Below are 19,651 nucleotides of genomic sequence, written 5' to 3'. Positions count from 1 at the left end.
TGGCACCTTTTGTACTTGCTAAATTCACTTTGAAACTTTGAAGAAAGAATTTGTGTGTGTGTGTGTGTGTGTGTGAGAGAGAGAGAGAGAGAGAGAGAGAGAGAGAGAGAGAGAGAGAGAGAGAGAGATTGATTGAGAAAGGATTTTGTGGAAAGCAATTATCTTGCTCTTTTGTGACCTTCATGCTTTTTCCATCATGATGTTTTGGGCTGGTTCTTGTATCAGTCAGCATGTTGCATTCACTAGAATTTTGTTGTATGTTACAGATAACCAGTTGTATCTAATTAAATAATAATGATGGCAGTGTGAGGCTTTTTCTGGGAATTAATGACCATCTGGGACAGGCTGATGGCTGGAGAGTCAGCCAAAGCCTTTTAGCTTCAGTCTGCCATTAATCTCCAGAAATGCCCATTTACGAAGTCATTCTTGGTATTGAAAAATGAAAATGGAAGACAGTTTACTGCTGTTTATCACTTACTTCTGAATAACAAGTTCCCTCTGTATTACCAAAAAGTTATTTTTTTTTATTTTCCATCCTCCAATTGTCCTTTAATCTAAAAATATGGTTCTTATATATAACAGTGCATGAAAATGGAATTTCTCAGCTTCTATAGAATCATGGGTTTTTTTTTAAGAGTTCCAAGTTTGGAAAGTTTTCTTTAAATATTTTGGATGGTAGACCAGAATTTGTCTTCAGCTGTGATGCTGGAATTTGATAAGTGTCTATATTATCATAACTATCTGCTTATGGCAGGAAATGGTTGCAAATGTTTTTGAATAGCAGCTGTTGCTAGCAAAGATGTGCATTCAATGAGATTCTAAGAAGTTATAGTCACATTCCTAGTAGATGAAGGGAACTCTCTGCCAGGAAAAGCTGTGGTGGTGTGTCTATATAATATTTTTGATTACTGCTGCTGAACACTGGAGGAAAATAGAGAACTGATTAAAATATTCATCACCTTCTTGCATAATTTAATGACATATAAAGGAAGACAACAATTCCACATACAGGCTATCTATCTAGAACTTGTTTGAAACTCATAATACTAATTTAAAAATTATGTTGGTTTTATACCATTTTTACCCTAACATGAAAGTTCTTAAAGCCTGTTAAGATCCCAGCCAATGATCTGGAGAAGTTTTGCCAAATACAGAAGCTTCAGATCCTATTTAATTTTGACCATAAGCTGTTTCTATTTTCCAAACATCACAGCATTATTCTCCCCATAAGAAGTTTGCTGGTGCTATCAGTCTTCCTAAATGCATGTTAAGTGTATGCATTTGGGGGAGTAGAATGAGTCAGCACGTCACTAATCACAGCTTTGGAGGCAGTGACTCACTCCTGGCAAAATGGAATGGCCTCATTGGGAAGGGTGTGAAAGAGAAAAAATCCATCCTGGGGTCAATTTCCTGCTTTTGCAAATGCAGATCGAATTTGCACCCCATTTGGTGGGTGATTATCAGGCTAAAGAAAGTTGCAGTGGACCCTGTAAAAGCAGACACCTGTTCTTGCAGGGAGAAAACACTAGAAATTCTCAATGTTGTTTAGGAAATCCAGAAAGGTTCTAGAAAGGAAACGTGGGCTGAGAGGCGCTCTGTGTCTATTATATCTAAGGCCAAAATTAATGAACCAGGCCTTGCTCTTCCACAGTTCAACAAGGTAGGTCTTTGAAACAAGTGTTGATTATAGGCTCTCAAATGGAATTTCTTGTCTTCATTAAGAGGTTTTCAATACCTGAGGAATATTTGCAACAGCCCCAGTTCTGTTTGGAAATCAAAGAGTAAAGAGCAATACCCTTGATTCTTCCGTCAGAATCAGTATATACTGCATGGGAGTCAAGTTCTTACCAGAAGCAGATCAAAGAAAAAAAACATAAAACTAAAACACTAATGATTGGTGGACATTAGCCAATTTCACCTGTAAATATTTATATTGTATCTCCAACTGAAATGTGTGAGCTCTGCATGGTGTTTATTTAGATACAACATGGTTATTGGTATTAAAATATTTTACTGCATCCAGACACAGTTTAACACTGTTAAATTCTCACTGTACTAGAAATAGAGGTATATATAGTTGAGTTAGCTATTTCCAGGCCTTTAGTATTTTAAATTAAGTCTCTAAAAATAAAACTGTCAAGCTTTTAAATACTTTTCTTAGAAACGTTTTGGGGGAATGTTGTTTCTTTAGTCTTCCGTGGGAGTAGATTTGATTTAGACGTTCGCTGCTTTCATGAAGCTCTAACTTGAGTTCATTTTGTTATGTGGTGACCACAGTTCTGGATGACGCCCCCCCTGGCACACAGGAATACATTATGTTACGGCAAGATTCCATCCAATCTGCGGAATTAAAGAAAAAAGAGTCCCCTTTTCGTGCTAAGTGTCACGAAATCTTCTGCTGCCCGCTGAAGCAAGTACACCACAAAGAAAACACAGAGCCCGAAGGTTTGTGCACGACAGATGCGTGTTTTGCTTGTTTTCTCTCATTCTTCTTTCTTTCTCTTTCTTTTTGACTGTGCATTGCCCTCTGGTGTGCTGTGTGTTGTTCGGCCCCTGACGTAGTTAGGAGGCCCCCTAGCTCGCTGGTGAATGTGTTATGCAGTCTCAGATGGGACACTGTATAATACAGTCATCTCTGGCACAGCACGTAGCATCCTCCTGCTTCTCACAGCTGAAACATTTTCAGCTGGTGGCATTACACTTCCCTGTTTGGGCTGCTAAAGTTGCTTGCTCCTGTAGCCAACATCTGGCCCAGTCTGTAGCCATCACCTGGCATTCCTGAAGCAGCAGTCGGCTGAGGAATGGCACTTCAAAAATGAAATAATGAGAAGATTGTTCCAAATTCTCCGACTCCCTTCCACCCATAAAGCTTCTGCATTGTGCTCGAAGAATGCTCATGATCTACTTTGTCCGCTGAAGCAAGCCCAGACTCCCCATGTAATGCACGCCCCGTTGCTCTTTGCCATAGTGAAATGCATGCCTCAAGGAAACTATGAGTAGCTTGTTTTTCTTTTCAGCTCAAGCACAGGTTTGGAAAACTACTTGCTGTTACTCCAACTGAGGTCAATAAGGAGTTCATCGAAATCCATGTACAAATCTATCTCAAAAGTACTTCGTCTATCTAGAAAGAGCATTCATGGTTTACAGTGTTTTTGCATATATCAAACGGGAACATTTGTCACATCAGAAAATGTGGTAAACTTTTTTGTCAGCTGTGTACATTTCAGTTTCCAAAATGACATTTGAGATGTGTAGTGTGTATGCTAATTAAACAGTTATTGTAGAACAGCCCGTTCCCCCATATCAAATACTGTTGAAGCAGTTTAACAATGAATGACATTGAAAGTGACAAAATTCACCTGTCATTTGGCAGTCGGTGTACATGTTTGCATAAATGGTTCTGATACGATTTCTAAAAGCCACCTTCTTCCTTTCTCATGTTGCCCTTTTGTAACATTATGGGTATCTTCATTACAACTGTCTTCGTCACCTGGAAAAGACTGCCATGTGCTGCTGTTTAAAGTTTGGTGTGTGAGGAAATTACTCCAAATTGACTCTAGTCCACAATTTTGGAAGCAAGTTTTTATATCTTAAAGTCTCCTCTTTTCTTTCCTTCCAAATAGAGTTTTCAATGCTCATTGGCAGAAAATGATAAGTGTACTTTTTTTTTTATGTTTAATCCTATTTCAGCAACAGAATAGAACGTTTCTATTTTTGTAACCCATACTTTGGTATCCAAGCTATCCACTTTGGGTATGGGTACTGATGTTGATACTTACTCATTCAGAGATGTAATTGGTAATCCTTTACAGTGAGAAAATAAATCTTTCGGCGGTTTAGTAGAGAAGATACTAACTTGATTTTGTGCTCTAATGAAACAAACAAAAAAATTAACCAGTGACAATTATTTCACTATATATAATGCATTGCAATATGTTCTGCTTTCTCTTCTCTAAAATTGCGCATGTGTTTGCAAGGACAAAAACAGTATTTGAATTATAGATATGTACTTTCTATTATATAATTATATAACAGATTATAAACTATACTGTTCTTATTATGATAATATATTATAAATTATATACTATACTGTTTTTCTACTTGCACATGAGTCTGAAAAACAAAATTTGGTTTGAGTAAGAAAAATAAGCCATTTAAAAAGCATCTAGTTAAATTTAGTCAAGCAATTGGTTAGAAACTTCAAATTGTTTTAACAATGCTCAGATTTTTAAAAAAATGTTGAATAACTAAATTTAAGACCCCCATCCCTTTTCTTATTACATATAATTTTGGCGGGATTTATTAATTTTCAAAATATTATCTGGAGTGTATTTTGAATATTATTATGAATGTTTTCAGATGTGAAGAATTCTTTAGAGAATGGGTGACAGTTAAACTCTCTTATATAAGGTTTGGATAGTTTTTAATCTGTCCTTTCACCTACAAGTTGAGTAGCTGCCTAATCCTTTCACTTGTAATACCTTGATGATGGGCATTGCCTTCTTTCAGATTGAAGATTTCCCTTAGTCTTGCTCTCCTGCAAATTCCTCTGGAATAGCAAAGTTAACTTTCTCCTTACTCCTATGAAGTATTTGTAAATAATATTAGATTCATTAGAGGTTTTCTGGGATGACATTTTAATACTATTTGCAATTTTACTGTACTCCATTCAAACAAAGACCCAGAACCTAATGATGAAGTGAGATTTTAAAATGAAACCACTTGATCTCTATACAAATGAACAGGGTCCAGAAGACCTTAGATGAGGGTGAAAGAAAACATGCTGTGGAAGACACCTTGGATAAATAAGGAAACATTGCTAAGAAATTAACATACTTACTTCATGTAGGATACCGAACCTGGGCATTGCCAGGAAATGAAGTAACCGTGGGTTTGTAAGGGTTTAGTGGTCATTCTGGTGACCTGGAGGAGTTTTTCAAGACTGGTTTTTAATATTGTAAGATATAGTCTTCAGTTCTCTCTTACAGTTGCTGTAACGTTTTATTATAATTAGTACAAATGGATCGAATCTTAGTTCTACACCATGGTCATGCCTTGAGACAATTTATTCTCGTGTCAACCATTTTGGAGAGAGAGTTCCTCTCCTGGTCTCTGTACTAAAGCATGAGACCTTAACTGATCTTGACTGTGGATACCCACCAATTCCACTGCAGGTGAAGGCAATGGGCTTCACCATCATTGGAAGTGTGCATGCCGAAATGCCAGTATGACCTCTTCTAATGAGGTTGTTTTTATACAGCCCTTATGTGAAAAATGGAAAACATTTAAATTTGGGGGGAAATAAAAGTTTGAGTTGCATCAGTCTTAGAAATTAGGTCAAAGAGGTTTATTTGTATTGTGATAAAGCTGGAATTAATTTTCTTCTTTCTTATTGAGTTGATAAATCTACCAACTATTTTTGCATTGTTATAGACAAAGTCTTGGTGTTTCTTTTGTTTGGTGATGTTTTTGTAAGAGCCAGGTTATTTCTACAGTTTATGACCACCTGAGATTTGGTACAGATAACTTATTTACAATTGTTTGCAGTCATCTATATTTTTAAGGACATTTTTGTGTTGTGTCCAGGGCCCTTGGAATCCATGTAAACACTACATAGAAGGAGTGAAATATCTCACTGGGTTTTCAGGATACACTAAGGCCAAATCACACTTTGCCAAAAACAGGTTTCTATTTCTGAGCAGCCAATTCCAAAATAAATTCTTTAATCTGTTCCAAAGACTTGTGATTTTCAGTGATGTGATTATTTTCATAAAAACCACTTATGATGTAATCTTATGTGAGTACAGGAATTTGGCTGAAGAAGTACATACAAATATCTGAGTCTAATTTGGCCCAGTATCAACAACGTTCTTTGTTATAAGAAAGCCACATGGAGCGTGGAGATCATTACCAAAATCTTTTTCTTACTGTTCCAGGAGCCTTTTGCCAAGAGAAAGTATAATTTTCATAGCTTTATTCTTGTGTTCCTTTTTTTTCATTGTCATGTGCGCCAAAATTAAATCACTGATTTAGAGTAAATTCTCAAAGCCAATCTATTATCAGCATAGTTGCTGCTTCCTAAACACCAGTCATTGGGCTTTTACTGATGTTTGAAGATTGTGCAAAAGAATCACACCAAGATACACATGCTTACATGTAGTTACTACTGAAAATCTGCAGAGAAAAATAAATCATGAATTCCTGGCATTTGCTTTTAGTATTGAAAATCCTGATTGCAATAGTAAATTTGAAGGAGTTAAGACAAAATAGGAAAGTATTACAGAGCTCAGGGGTTTGTCACCATCTTTTAATTACGCATTTGGCTTCTTTCCTACAGTTCTGTTTTCACGTGATTTAAAACACACACACACACACACACACACACACAAACACTCACATTTGCACACACATTTCATCTCCCTTAGGACATCTATAACCTTTTTATTCAGAGAGGCATCCAACCATAGTGATTTTGGTTGGAGAAGAGAATCGGTGATCCAAACTGGTGATGAAGTACGGCAGCTTTCACCAACCAAAAGAAAGCAAATTTCTGTGCCAGATGTTAAGGGGGCATATTTGTAACTAGCACAATGACTGTTACTCTGAGAATATATTGGTTTCTTTATCCTAGAAAGAGAATATGTCACCATGAATATCAATCTTGCCTACATGGTAGGAGAGGAAGAAGGTAGAAGAATGTTAAGGAACATGTTGAGGAAAATGTTTGTATTTTCATCCTTACCTTTTCTTCAACTCTCTTGTCTCCTGTTGTGTGTCTTCCTCGTTTTAATATGCCTTTTGAGAAAAATGGGTCTAATCCTATTTGAATGAAGTCGGTGTGATAAAACTGAGCAGCCTCTGATACTTTACACCTTAAAATATCTTGACTTTCAGAAAGAAAGGATATAACTGAGTTCCATATCTGTCCCTTTGAGGACAACAATTGAGGGACTATTCCTATTTCATTAGGAAAATGTAGGGCCATATGTTTGGGTGACTCTGAGGAGATAAAAGACTTTACGTTTAACCTTTTAATTCAAAATCACTGTGACTTAAGGTCACACTGCCTTGATTTATGACCTCAAGGATAACAGAGTAACACCAGAGAGTTTTCTTTGCTTTTTAAAGCAAATGGCAGCTTAATTGCCGAGTCACAAGAAAGATAAAAAAATTGGTCCATAGCAAAATTAAATTAAAGCCAGAAATCTGAAGGCCTTGGTGCTTAGCAATGAGTAAAAACTATCCTCTCTGCATATAGTGTTCAAATATGTTTCTCTTGGTTGCATGTCAGCTACTTCTTAGAAGCCAACTTGTTATGTTCTAATAACATTAGAAAACTAGTAATAGCACTGAAGTACATTCTCCTCTCCTATTCCCCCACGTTATGGCAGCAAATGCAAAATTAAGTCATATTTTGGGGGTAGAGTCTACTCTCTGGGAAACTAATAATTTGATCAAGGAAGTATACTTACCAGCCAATAATTCGATTTCAGGCTACCATGGACATTTATTATTCTTTTATTAGATATATGCCTCTCAACTCAGTCTTTCTCAGACTGGCTTTTACAGTAGAAACTAACAACCATTCATTCTTCGATATTCACTTTTTAAAGCAACAAGCCTCTCTTTTCCCCTTGAGCCTAGGTGTTCTCATCGAGGTGGTGGGGATGTTTTCCTGAGAAGTGGTCTTCCTTTTACAACTCTCGTGACTGAGGTTTCCCTCAGTTAATGTTGGAGGCAGATATTTCTCCTGTGTGAAGCCAATGTTAATGAGCTGTTTCAAGTATTTGTGTTTAAAATAACACTGCTTTGGGAATGTGCTCTGAAAGGTCTACTGGATGAATGACAGAATATTGGTGGTGATTTTGATTTAAAGAAAAAAAGTCAAAATTTAAGTGATGATACTTGACAAAATATCTGAAAATGATCCATCCATCCACCCATATGGTGCTGCCCCTTTAAAGCTGTTGCATTAGGGATTGCATTGCCAACATTGCTCCTGAGGGTCTGTTATTTCAGCAACTCCTCTTTTTGTTGTTGTTGTTGTTGTTGTTGTTGTTTGTTTGTTTGTTTTGCCTTCATAGCCAGTTGATAAAATCACTTCAGAAAATCTGCCACCCAGCATGATTTGACCCAGGTAGACTATGTATCATGTTTAAAAGGTATAGTCTGAATGACTTTTAGCTGTTTCTTCAAATCAAGCCCAATAGTACTGCATGGAGGTCTGCCTTGGTTAAGGAGATACACCAGGATGTGCTGCTGCTGTGGCTCCAATTTTCACTGTCTTTTGTTTTAAATGATAACTCACTTGCCTGGAGGAAGAGAATGCAGTCTCTTTCACATGTTCTTAAATAATGATCAGATCAGCATTTTCCAAATTATGTTTCATGAAACACTGATCATATGGCTTTGTGTAAAGACAGATTCTGTGTTCAAATACATGTTTCCCAAATTTTAGCAAGTCCCAATGAATAAGAGTGTATTTAAGGTTTTGAGGAGTCTTATAGATTAGGAATCTGTCTTTGGGCACTTCAATGGCAGACATCTTCCAGCTACCAGACTCTTTTTATTCATAGCACCTATTAACATCCTGCAAGTATGCTTTGGAAATGCCATGCTGGCTCCACTGAGCAGCATATTCCCATCAAAGCTGGGCTTTGGCAAGCAACACACTTTTGAAAATGAATGCTGTTCCCTTTCCCTCTGACCCTCATTCATTGTCTTTAGGGAAGTGATACTCAAACTGTGGTCCGCGGATGAGTACTGGGTCTGAAATTGTTTGTTACCAGGCCGAGATGAGATAAGAAGCTTGAGCGAGAACATAAGTCAATGCACTGCTTCCTTCATCAAGAAATTATTGCTGTCTTGCTGAGAAACATGTCAGCTGAACTAAATTAAAAATGTACTTAGGAATGTAGTACACAGATCAGTACTAAGTCTGTGGACCATACCTTGAGTGGCAATGTTGGGTACTTAGATGATTCTCAAACTTGGCTGAACATTGGTATCACCTGAGGATCTTTTAAATAATATTGATGCCTGAGCCTAACATCAGACCCCAACCAACTAGCTCACCAATAACTCATCCAAAAAAAAAAAAAACCTGCAAAAGCTCTTGTTGCAGAGGCTCAACAAAGCTTATTTAAAAAAAAAAAAAACAGCTTCCCAGGTGATTCTAATGTGCTAATATGGTTGGAATCTTTGTCTTAGAAAAATATCACCTTGGCATAAGGGCTGTTGTGTGATGTCAGCTGTCAATTCAGAAATCTTATCATGCTGATTGCATGTGCCTCTTCAGGAGGTGCCTTGTGATTAAGGGGCATTTCTGTACAGGCAGCAGTTATATGACCTTTAGAACGTGTGGCCATGTAAGGTATCCATCTTTCCTAACACACACACACACACACACACACACACGCACGCACACACACACACACACACACTTTTTTGAAGTTCTTTTGCTTCTTTGCCATTCTGCGTTTTTAGAAAATAATCAGATTTCTTTATAGGAGCATGGTGATCTGCCACCTTGTGACCAACATCCTTTCTTGCAAGCAATTGTTGCAAACTTGTTCTGCTCTAAACTATGATTCAGCTTGAAAATGTAGATGGAAGAGTATCTAGGGACCATGTGTGAGTGTAAAAGAAAGTGGAGAAGGGAAGAGCATATTCATTTGCCAGGAAAGTACTACTACTTCTTTACTTGATTGCTACTGCTCTAGGATGAGGTTGCAAAAGTTGACTCAAGCTGCTCATGACCTGAGTGTCTGTCTGCAAGTTACACCAGAGGCTGTCATCATTGAGGCATTGTCCTCTTATCACATAGACAATACCAGTTACTCCAGCATGAAATTATTGCAGCAACATGTATGTGAAAACTGACTTGCACATGATGAAGAGGCTTTAATTGCTATCTATGTTTATAAGTAATTCCTAGCCTTATATATTACACTGATTCATGTTTCCATTTGTTATACTCTATAACATTTGTTAGTGTGCTTAAGAATATGCAGCTTGAATAATGCCCTGAGAAAAGTGTGGAACAAGAGATGTAACATCCTGCGTTTTATCAACACTTATCCTTGTCTTGCTTCACAGCCAATATCTACACTCACTCCAACACATCAAAATCACATGTCCACTTCCACCCATGTGCTAGCATATTTCTAGTTAGGAGCCCAGCTATTTTAAGATATATATTCTCAGAACAGCTTCAGGTCAACCTTCAAGCATGTCTCGCTTTGGAAGCAACAAGTGTACATTGGCTGAAAGACCAGATCCACACAGAGGAAGGCAAAGAGTTCCACTGGATTGACTACTTCTACACACAGTGAGAGCACTGTGCAGAGTCCCTTCGAGGCATGATCACCAAAATGCTGTAAAGTAGAGGCTGTTGCCAACATTTCACACACGAGCAAACTAAGTTACAGAAAGGTTAAGTCACTTCCTTGATAAATGACATGATTCGATTTGAACCTGATTTTTCTGGCCTCTGAAGCCCATGCTCTTTTCCCTCCATAGTTGCTGCACATGCTCAGCTTTCCCCCTCTGTCCCTAAACATGGGTTTGTTGTTTAAAAGCAATTTTAGTGCAGAAAAGACATCTTAGGTTTAAAGGGATAAAATGCTGTTCACACTCCATTCTCAGCTTTGCTATGACAAGAAGTTGTCATTAGCAGAAGGGGCTCAGGAGCTACTTGCTAATTCTGTGGGAGTTAGGAGGAGTACAGCACTCAAAAGAAGTCAGTGAAATGACTCTTATCCTCAAGGAAGTAATGACTTTGTCCAGGACACACAAAGAAAGAGTAGAATGATTAGTGAATAGCTAAATTCAATTCAAATGTAATAGAACTATCCCTGAATTAAAAAACAAAAACAAAAACAAAAAACAGGTAACTTGCCTCTTCTCCTTTCTTTAGGCCAGGAGATGCTCTTCACCTATAATGGTTGAAATGAGGAAAGATCATTTCTAATTATAAAAAAGCTGATTCTATTGCTTCATTTTTTCTCAGCTCAATAAAATTGCCACCATTGATAAGAATGTTAAGACTTGTTCTTAGCACTTCCCCAGTTTCATGGGATTAAGTATTACCTACAGGTCTGGATGTTAGCAATGAATTCTCTTTTATCACCTATTGGAACACTACTCTCCAGCCTGAGGTAAATAATAAAAACAATAATTGGCAATTATCCAGAATTTACTGTGTGCCAAGTACTTTATCTAACATTATCTTAATTCTCACAACACTCCTTAATGGTAACTAAGTACTTTTCTTCCTCCTCATTTTATGGATGAGGAAATGTAGACTCAGAGAAGTGAAATAATTTATCCAAAGTCACGTGACTGAGAAACGATAGAGCCAATACTCAAATGCAGCCTGTCTCACTCTAAATTCCATGGTCTCTCAATTACAAGAGACTGTATCTAATAACAAGGCCAGCTCTAGAAAGAGCTCCCATTTTGTTCTCCAGTGACTCCAGTGTCATCTTTTTGAGATGTATTACCTGGTATACTAAGTAGACAGAGGTAGAGAGACCTTTGTGCCTGCTCTCAGAAAAACAGTATATTCAAAAGTTGGCCTGTTCTTCAGAGAAAAGAGAAACAGCCAGATTTAACTTTAATATGTGTAAAGGGAAAATTCTCATCAAATATGATTTGGTCAAAATTCTTTACAATCTGCAGTATCAGAATTGGAATTTATTCACTGTGCTGGTATACGTTTATTTACCTTCAGGCTAATTCTTAATCACCTCAGGCCAACTGACCTTCTACCTCAAAACTCGGTCTCACAAAATAGTTGCTGACCTAAGTAACTGAATGATGAAACCTTCATTGCATAGTGAGAACTTACTTAAGGCACATGAAGAGAATGTCCTGCCAAATTGGATTGGGTCACTGTCAATATATTGTTCTATGTGACTTTCACAAGGAGTAAGATTGCATGAAATGGTCCATTTCCCTCCGAAGCATGAAGGAGGTCTCAGGGATTTGTGTGAGTGTGATGTATCCTGTGCAGTATATTCTATGCACTATGCTTTAGTTGGATGCTTAGCTGTCAATTTTTAGCATCTTTTATGTGCCAGGCGCCTCAGGTTTATTATTGCTAATCTTCCTAACCTATGAGTAGGTGTCATCAATCTTGAAGGACACGATGGGGAAACTGAAATGTAGAGGTGTGAAATAAGTTGTTCAAAGTCATATAGCTAATAAATATCTTAATTGGCATTTGAAGCTAAGTTTATACAGTTCCTGAGACTGGCCTTTTTTACCACACTGTACTGGCTCGTTCTTATACCCTAACCTCTAACTCCCCACTTCAGGTGCAAGACATGTGAAAAGAGCTTGGCACCATCTTATCCACTGCTGATAAGAGATAGCTTAAGTTCTCGGCAGAGTACACTTAACCAGTGCATCCATTGAGAGATTTTTCTTGTGTTTCCCCACATCCTGGTTTGAATGTTGGTACAAGCAGTAGAGAAGGGTTAAACAAAGCACCGTACCTGAGATTTCTCACATTTTCCCCTTTTTTGTTTCTTATATAAATGTCTACCAAGTGCAGGTCATTTTTCCTGCAGTACTTGATTAAATGAACTAATGCTTCAAACTCATAGTTTTCCCCATGGAACCACTAGACTTTAAAGCAGCTTTAAAAACTGTGGTACATATATGCAATGGAATATCACTCAGCCATAAAAAGAGATGAAATACTACTATTTGTGCCAACATGGATGGACTTGGAGATAAGTATGCTAAGCGAAATAAGCCAGACAGAAAAAGTTGAAAGCCACGTGATATCACTTATTTGTGGGATATAAACCTAAAAGCAACAAATGAACAAGACAAACAGAGAATCATGGTCATGGACAATAGACTAGTGGTTACCAGAGGGTAGAAGGAGCAGGGGGAGGAGGGAGGTAGAAGGGGTAAAAGGGGGTCAAATATGTGGTGATAGAAAGAAATCTAACTATGTGAGATGAACACACAATGCAATATATATATGCATGCCTTACTGTGAAATTGTACACCTGAAACTTACTGAATTTTGTTAACCAATGCCACCATAATAATAAAATAATAATAAAATCTATTACTAAGAAAAATAAATAAATAAAGCAGCCTTAACTGCTTCTGCTATGATCTGCCTCTCCAAGAAGAGGGAAGGGTGATGCACAGTTCCGGGAGTGCCATGTTTCTGAGGTGGGGTTCCCACAGATACAGAATGCCTGTTTTTAGGCCCTCCCAGTGAGAGTTCAGATGCTCCATTCTTGGTCTGGATTTTTGTGCCCACCTTGGAGTTCAGTGATCTCATGCAGTAAAGGTGAATCCCCTTTTATGGTAGTCTGTCCGAAATTCGGGGAGATTATAGGGACAAACATGGCCACATTGGGGTTGTTTGCTCTTTCTGTTCCTCTCTCTTAGTATGGGCATAGGTGACTTCTCCTAGATTATGTGCAAGCCCTTGACTGAGGACCTCATTCAGGCAGGAGCTGTCTCAGTACAATTCTACCAGAGACCTGCCATCCTCCCCATGGTAGCTCTGATGACTGCCCAATCCAAAAACACAGAACACTGGGACAAGTGAAATGTGGTCACTAATTGGCATTCATAGAAGGTGTAAACATACATACACGCAAACAGGGACACAAACGTACACACAGAAATGCACACACAGTACTAGTTAAAATATTTTATTGAAAAACACAAGCAGAGAAGTAGTAGAACTCACATGGTCCCTTTCTAGGATACATCCAGCCCAGTAATACTCAGCCTAATCGCAGCCCTCTCTAGGATAATGTGGACTCAAGCAGGCCATTCACACAATAAGGACATTTGTCTAGCAGGCTGCCTTATCCCGTGAACAAAATCAACTTCTTTTCATGCAACAAGGAAGGAACAAAGGGCATTTCAAAAAGTAGGGTTTATAGCTGCTTCCAGCCAGAAACTTTTCCCTTTTGTTCCTTCTTCAGCCATTTTCCCATTGTAGTGACTTGATTTTTCTCTGAGAAGGTAGCATTTTGGATCCATGTTAGAAAGATTCATGATCTGATTCATTAAATTTCGAATTGACATGCATGGTTAGCTGTTCATTTAGTGGATAATTGGTTGAATATACTCAGGATATTTACTGTAGGAAGGAAAAGAAATCCCTAAAGCAAATCAGAATAATTTGAGAGCCTTTTATTTTAGTGCAGCTTTTTCTTTGGAAGCAGTTATTTCTGTCTTAAAAGAGATCTAGTTCCCTTTCCAATTAGGACCCCATTTAAACATATATCCTTCATTTCATCTCTACTCAATAGAGATTTATTAAATAGATACCACAGGCATCACACAGTGCCTGTCAACAATAAATAATAAATATTTATCATTACGGTTGACTTCAAAAAACAAATTTTGATCATCGGAGTTTGGCCATTTGCTGAACTTGTAGGCAGCACGTGACTGACAGTGCTTCCAATCACCATTAACAGAATTAATGTGTTTCTCAATAGATATTCACTGTCTTGTACAAGCCAGGCATTGTGCTGGTTCTTAGGCACAGTGCTGATAAGAGGCACTATCTCTGCCCAGAGGAGGAAAGACTGGCAGGAAAGGCAGACTTTAAACTAGTCTGTCACTTGGCTCTTGTATTTTCAGTCACTGTAAAACACAGTGACTTAAAACAGGAACAAATTTATTCCTTCTAGTAGTCTATAGGTTAGCTAGTTCTGCTACAGGCAGTCTATGATTAGCAGACATTTGATTCTGTCTAAAATGTCCCCGGAGATATTTGGTCCATGTCATTTGGTCCTGTGTAAAATGTCTACGGAGACATTCGATCCATGCCAAAAGGCCCTTGAGATTTGGTCCTTTCCCAAAACATCCATGGAGGCATTTGATCCATGCTGAAAGGTCCTTAAAATGTGAAAAGATGAATAGCAGTCGGTGAGCCAGGGTGGTTTGGACTGCTCTAGGATGGGCTTGTCTAGGACAACTCAGCTCTCCTCTGTGGTTCTCCAACTGAAGTCCAGTGGACCCATTTTTATATTTTATTCTGTTTATTCATTTAACAGTTATTGAGCTACTTTTCTGTGTGTAAGATACTACATGGTCCTGCCTTCAAATTGCTCAGGAATAAGTTCTAGGTTGGTGGCAGACATTCAACACTTATCAGCCTGTGGACGGTATTAAAAACATGCGAGCAGAGATCACCTAAGGAGGGAGGGTGGTAGAGACTTGAGCCCTGAGGTACGCCAATATTTTAAGGTGATCTAGAAGAGAAAGGACTCCTCAGAAGTAAAAGAAGGAAAAACTAAGGCAACGAGGTGCTCAGGAAGCCAAAGGGGACTGACCTCTAGGAAGTAAGGATAAATCAGTAGAGCAGAATGCAGTAAGGAGGTACAAATTTAATTAAAGGCTCTCATATATTTCTTTTAACATCAAGACTTTGAAGCCCAATTTATTTCAGAAGTCGTGTGCTGCATAATGACATTTCCATCAATGATGGAACCTAGTACGTAGCCATCCTAATGTTGTAGCACAACACATTCCTCACATGTCTGTGGTGATGGTGGTGTAAAACCTACTGCGCTGCCAGTCATATAAAAAAAGTGCAGCAATACAGTTATGTATAGTACATAATACTTATAATGATAATAAACTGCTATGTTATAATGATAATAAACTGCTATGTTACTGGGTTCTGTATTTACTGTACCATACTGTTAATCATTATTTTAGAGTTTAGTTTTCCTACTTATGAAAAAAAAAACTTTGCTGTAAAACAGTATACTGTGTTACACAGGCAGCAGCCTCATACATCTTGTGTTTACTGTGTCTCTTGATTGCATCATTTTCTCTTGTGCTTTATCTGATCTCATGTTGTTTTGTACAATAACATGCTGTACAGGCTTGTAGCCTAGGAGCTATAGGCTATACCACATAGCGTAGGTGTGTAGCAGGCTAGACCATCTAGGTTTGTTACGTGCATTCTATAATGTTTACACAATGACAAAATTGCCTGATGACACATTTCTCAGAACACATCCCTCTCATTAAGCAACTCATCACTGTACAAAACAAATGCCTTTCCACTTCTCACACCCTTGTAAATAACTGGCATTGAAATGGGTTTGGTTAGAATGCCCCTTGATAGATGGAATGATGAGGGATCACATATTGCCTTACTGCTCTTTCTTTAGCAGTAGGATTTTGTAAAGGTATCATTGATTTTTCTTTTCCATAATGCATCTAATGTTTAAGTCTTTGCCAAGATGAAATTATTCTTTTGTTATTTGTTCTTTTTAATGCAGTTAAGGTTGTTCAACATTTTTTAGTAGCCTAAAAATATTGGACAGCTGGGAATTCAAATTAAAAGTAAATTGGCTTTTGAGTTTAGGATTTTAGAAGTGACATACTTTGGAGTTGTATTAATATGCTGCAATCAAGGATGACATGACATGAGTGTCCAATAAAGCAAGTTTTCTGTTACCTTTAGAAACGTGTGCACTCTTGCTAGACTATGGAAATTGATTCCTTGTCTAACAGTGAAAGTTTCTTATGGAATCAAAGAGCTGGTGTTTAAAAAAGAACAAATACACAGTTTTGTGGTGAAGAACCGTTGAGTTGACAATATGATGTAGAGTCTACATAATTGAGCTGAGTTTTCATCTGGGACTTGCAAATTTTGATCCTATGGAAATGTTAACTTCCCATGCAAAACTGGATGACAGTTTTCTGTACAAGGTGTCCCCTTGTCCAAAGTCAAGTAATAATTCCTTAGTGGCCTCAATAGAGGAAAGAAGCCTTCTGTTTTCAGGAAAAGACAATAAAAAATTAACTAACTTCTCATGATGTAAATTGGTCCAGAGGGTTCTCGAGAAGATTATTTTTGAAGGAAGCCTTGTACTTGGATCACCTCCTAATTAAGACTACATTAGGCTGCTATCTTCGAAGACCAGAGGCTACAGCTGCTGGACCTTTTTGTTCAGTGCCCTTTTCACCAAGACAGGAAAATGACATTGTAGAAAATACTGCATTCATGAACCTACTCCTAACAATATTCGATTTGTCCTTAACCTATCCAATGCTACTTATTTCATTGAGATTGTGTCTCAATGAAATCTATGCTGAGATAGTTTCCTGTACATTAGATGTAGGTTGGGGTCTCAATAGTGGGACATGGTAGCTAACCAAGGAGACTGTATATTCCTTTAGCTGTGAAACTTACTAGCTTGTCATCTTTTTCTCATCTGGCTGCTGGTCCTGAGAAACGGCTTTGAGGAAGGAGAAATATCTCTGTAGGTAGGAAGAAGAAGGTTAGATTTAAAACACAATCTGAACTTTGTCTTCTCTCCTATTTAGTGCCATTCCTGCTGGCTGTAGAGAGTGGACACTGAAAAAATCAGAAATGGACCCGTGCCCCTAGTAGCAGTATTTATCGTCTTTATGCATTGGTGCCTATTTTGTTTTTCTGTTTGGAAGATCTGAACAAATCAACCAACACATTCCAGTAGTTGGTAACAAATAACATTGAGTTAAAAAATAATACCAAATCAACATGGGAAACACAAGTGAGAACTAAAACCTAATAAGCATATTTGTTAATGCTTCTTTCCTGCTGTAAAAATTGGTTGACATGACTATTTTTTCCTTCAATTAGTTTCAGGCTCTGTGCTGAACTAGAACAGGGTTTCCCAGCCTTGGCATTATTTACCTTTGGGACCAGACAATTCTTTGTTGTAGGGGGCCATCGTGTGCATTGTGAGATGTTGAGCAGCATCCCTAGACTCTATATACCAGATACTAGTAGCAATGCTGCTGCCCATCCCCAAGTTGTGACAACAACAAAAAATGTATTCAGACATTGCCAAACATCCCACAAGGAAAGAAATCATCCTGTTAAGAACCACTTGACTATATAATTTCTATACAAATAAAGAGATGGTCTGAAAATTAATCTTTTATTTAAGAACCAATCAAAATATTCTGTTTAATCCCAAACAATGTCCTCTTTCCTTGGATACAATAGTTTCAACTTAATCCAAATCCTACCTTACCCCTTCTAAATCTTCCCGCATCCCTCCAAAAGCTTTTTAAGTTATCTAAACTATTTATAAGACTTTTCAGTAGAAACTGTTGCAGTGATTTGTTATAAGGAAATAGGCATCTGGTTAAATTTGTCATTCCACAGTCATTCAATAATACCTACTTTGTTTTTCCTTGTGTCTATTATAGCAGATCTGGAGCCGTATGACTGAGCTCTTGCCTTCTAGGAGCTTAGAATCAAACTCTCATATATGAAAAGTAATATAAGTCAGTTTGTTTCAGGGGCTCAGGCTCAAGTATAAAGACAGGAAGGTCTTTTCATTGCAGTTTTTTTAGAAAGCTTTTGCTCAGTCCACTCTATTTCTTCAGAGCTGATGATGAGTAAAAGTGAAAGTATTCTTCAATATTTGCTTTTGCATGGTTTCCTATCTAGTTCAAAATTCAAAAGATTAGGACATTAAATCTAACTACTGAGACTCAACTAACTGTGATTGCACTTAGCTAGTTGCTTCTCTCAGAGTCCTTAAAATGACCCTAGAAATGTACCATCATTTTTCCCTATCCTCTTGGTCCCTTTATACCAACAAGTGCATGCGATCAGCAAAAAAGGAATTTTGTGAAGCATTGCATAATATTTTAGGTGATGTACAGAAATTAAACTCATCAAAGTTCAGAGAAATTAATACTCTAAAGGATTATCAAAGATCAGAATGAAATTTACCTCTCAGTTAATTTAATATGTTTTAACATATTTTTCTCAAAAGCAATTATGGTTTTTCTGGTTCTTGTTTTTTAGCTTTGCTTTTATTTTCTTATCATAGTAAAGTGCCCTTGGTGAGGTATGTAACTTTGAACAAGGTCCATTCCTTCCTTAGGTCTCCATAACTTTATCTGAATAATGAAAAAAATGGATTGAATGGGTACTGAATTCTCATCTTGTTTTATATATCTCAGAATGGTTAAAAATAAGAATTAATTTGTTGCTAAGTTTCCTAACAACTTTATGGACAGTCCAAATGAAAATTGAACTAATAGGTATTGTTGAAGTCTGACTTCATAAATTTCTAGGTTTCGCTGACTTCAGCTAGACAGTTCAATGTTCAAAACCTAGAGGGCTTCATGGACATAAGGTGATGACCATGGGCTTCTCCTTTTACAGACTCTTGCTGAAACTGGTGATCTTGATTCTGGGCTAGCTTTGAGAAGATTAAACCATAGGCATGAGCTGGTGTGGAGATAGGAAGGAGAAAAGTAACATTTTCAGAGTACTTGACTGTCTTTATTTCAAAAGTAGTTACTATGATTAAATTAGCTAAGGCCAAATGTCATGTCGAGTTTCTCTAATTCCTATATAAATCCTGTAATGTAGCAATTTTATCCCAATTTCATATCTCAGATAACTGAGGCTCAGAGAGTTTAGGCTAGGCAGAACTAGGGAATCCAGTAGGTATTTAAAAATACAATTTAATTTGAATTTTGAACTATTAAGTGATTTAAATCAATCTTTTGATACACTGACCCCTCTATCTGGTGTGTCATCTAGATTAGTGACTTAAACTGTTGCTTAAAATGTGACTAAATTTAAATTTAAATTTTTTACTTATAAAATAATTTATTCAAGAGTAAT

At 37.5% G+C, this 19,651-nt stretch overlaps 1 protein-coding gene across 1 annotated transcript in view; it reads left to right on the top strand.

The window, feature by feature from the left end:
• FGF13 (fibroblast growth factor 13) overlaps positions 1-19,651 on the top strand; it is a 472,409-nt gene that overhangs the window by 284,339 nt on the left and 168,419 nt on the right. Inside the window, exon 2 of the mRNA XM_011377603.1 lies at positions 2,278-2,445. Within this exon, the coding sequence (XP_011375905.1) occupies positions 2,278-2,445 (168 nt within the window). The remainder of the gene's footprint in view (positions 1-2,277; positions 2,446-19,651) is intronic.

Source organism: Pteropus vampyrus, unplaced genomic scaffold (assembly GCF_000151845.1).
Source record: "Pteropus vampyrus isolate Shadow unplaced genomic scaffold, Pvam_2.0 Scaffold318, whole genome shotgun sequence".
In the NCBI taxonomy this organism is placed as follows: domain Eukaryota; kingdom Metazoa; phylum Chordata; class Mammalia; order Chiroptera; family Pteropodidae; genus Pteropus; species Pteropus vampyrus.
This window is presented reverse-complemented; position numbering and strand designations above follow the sequence as displayed.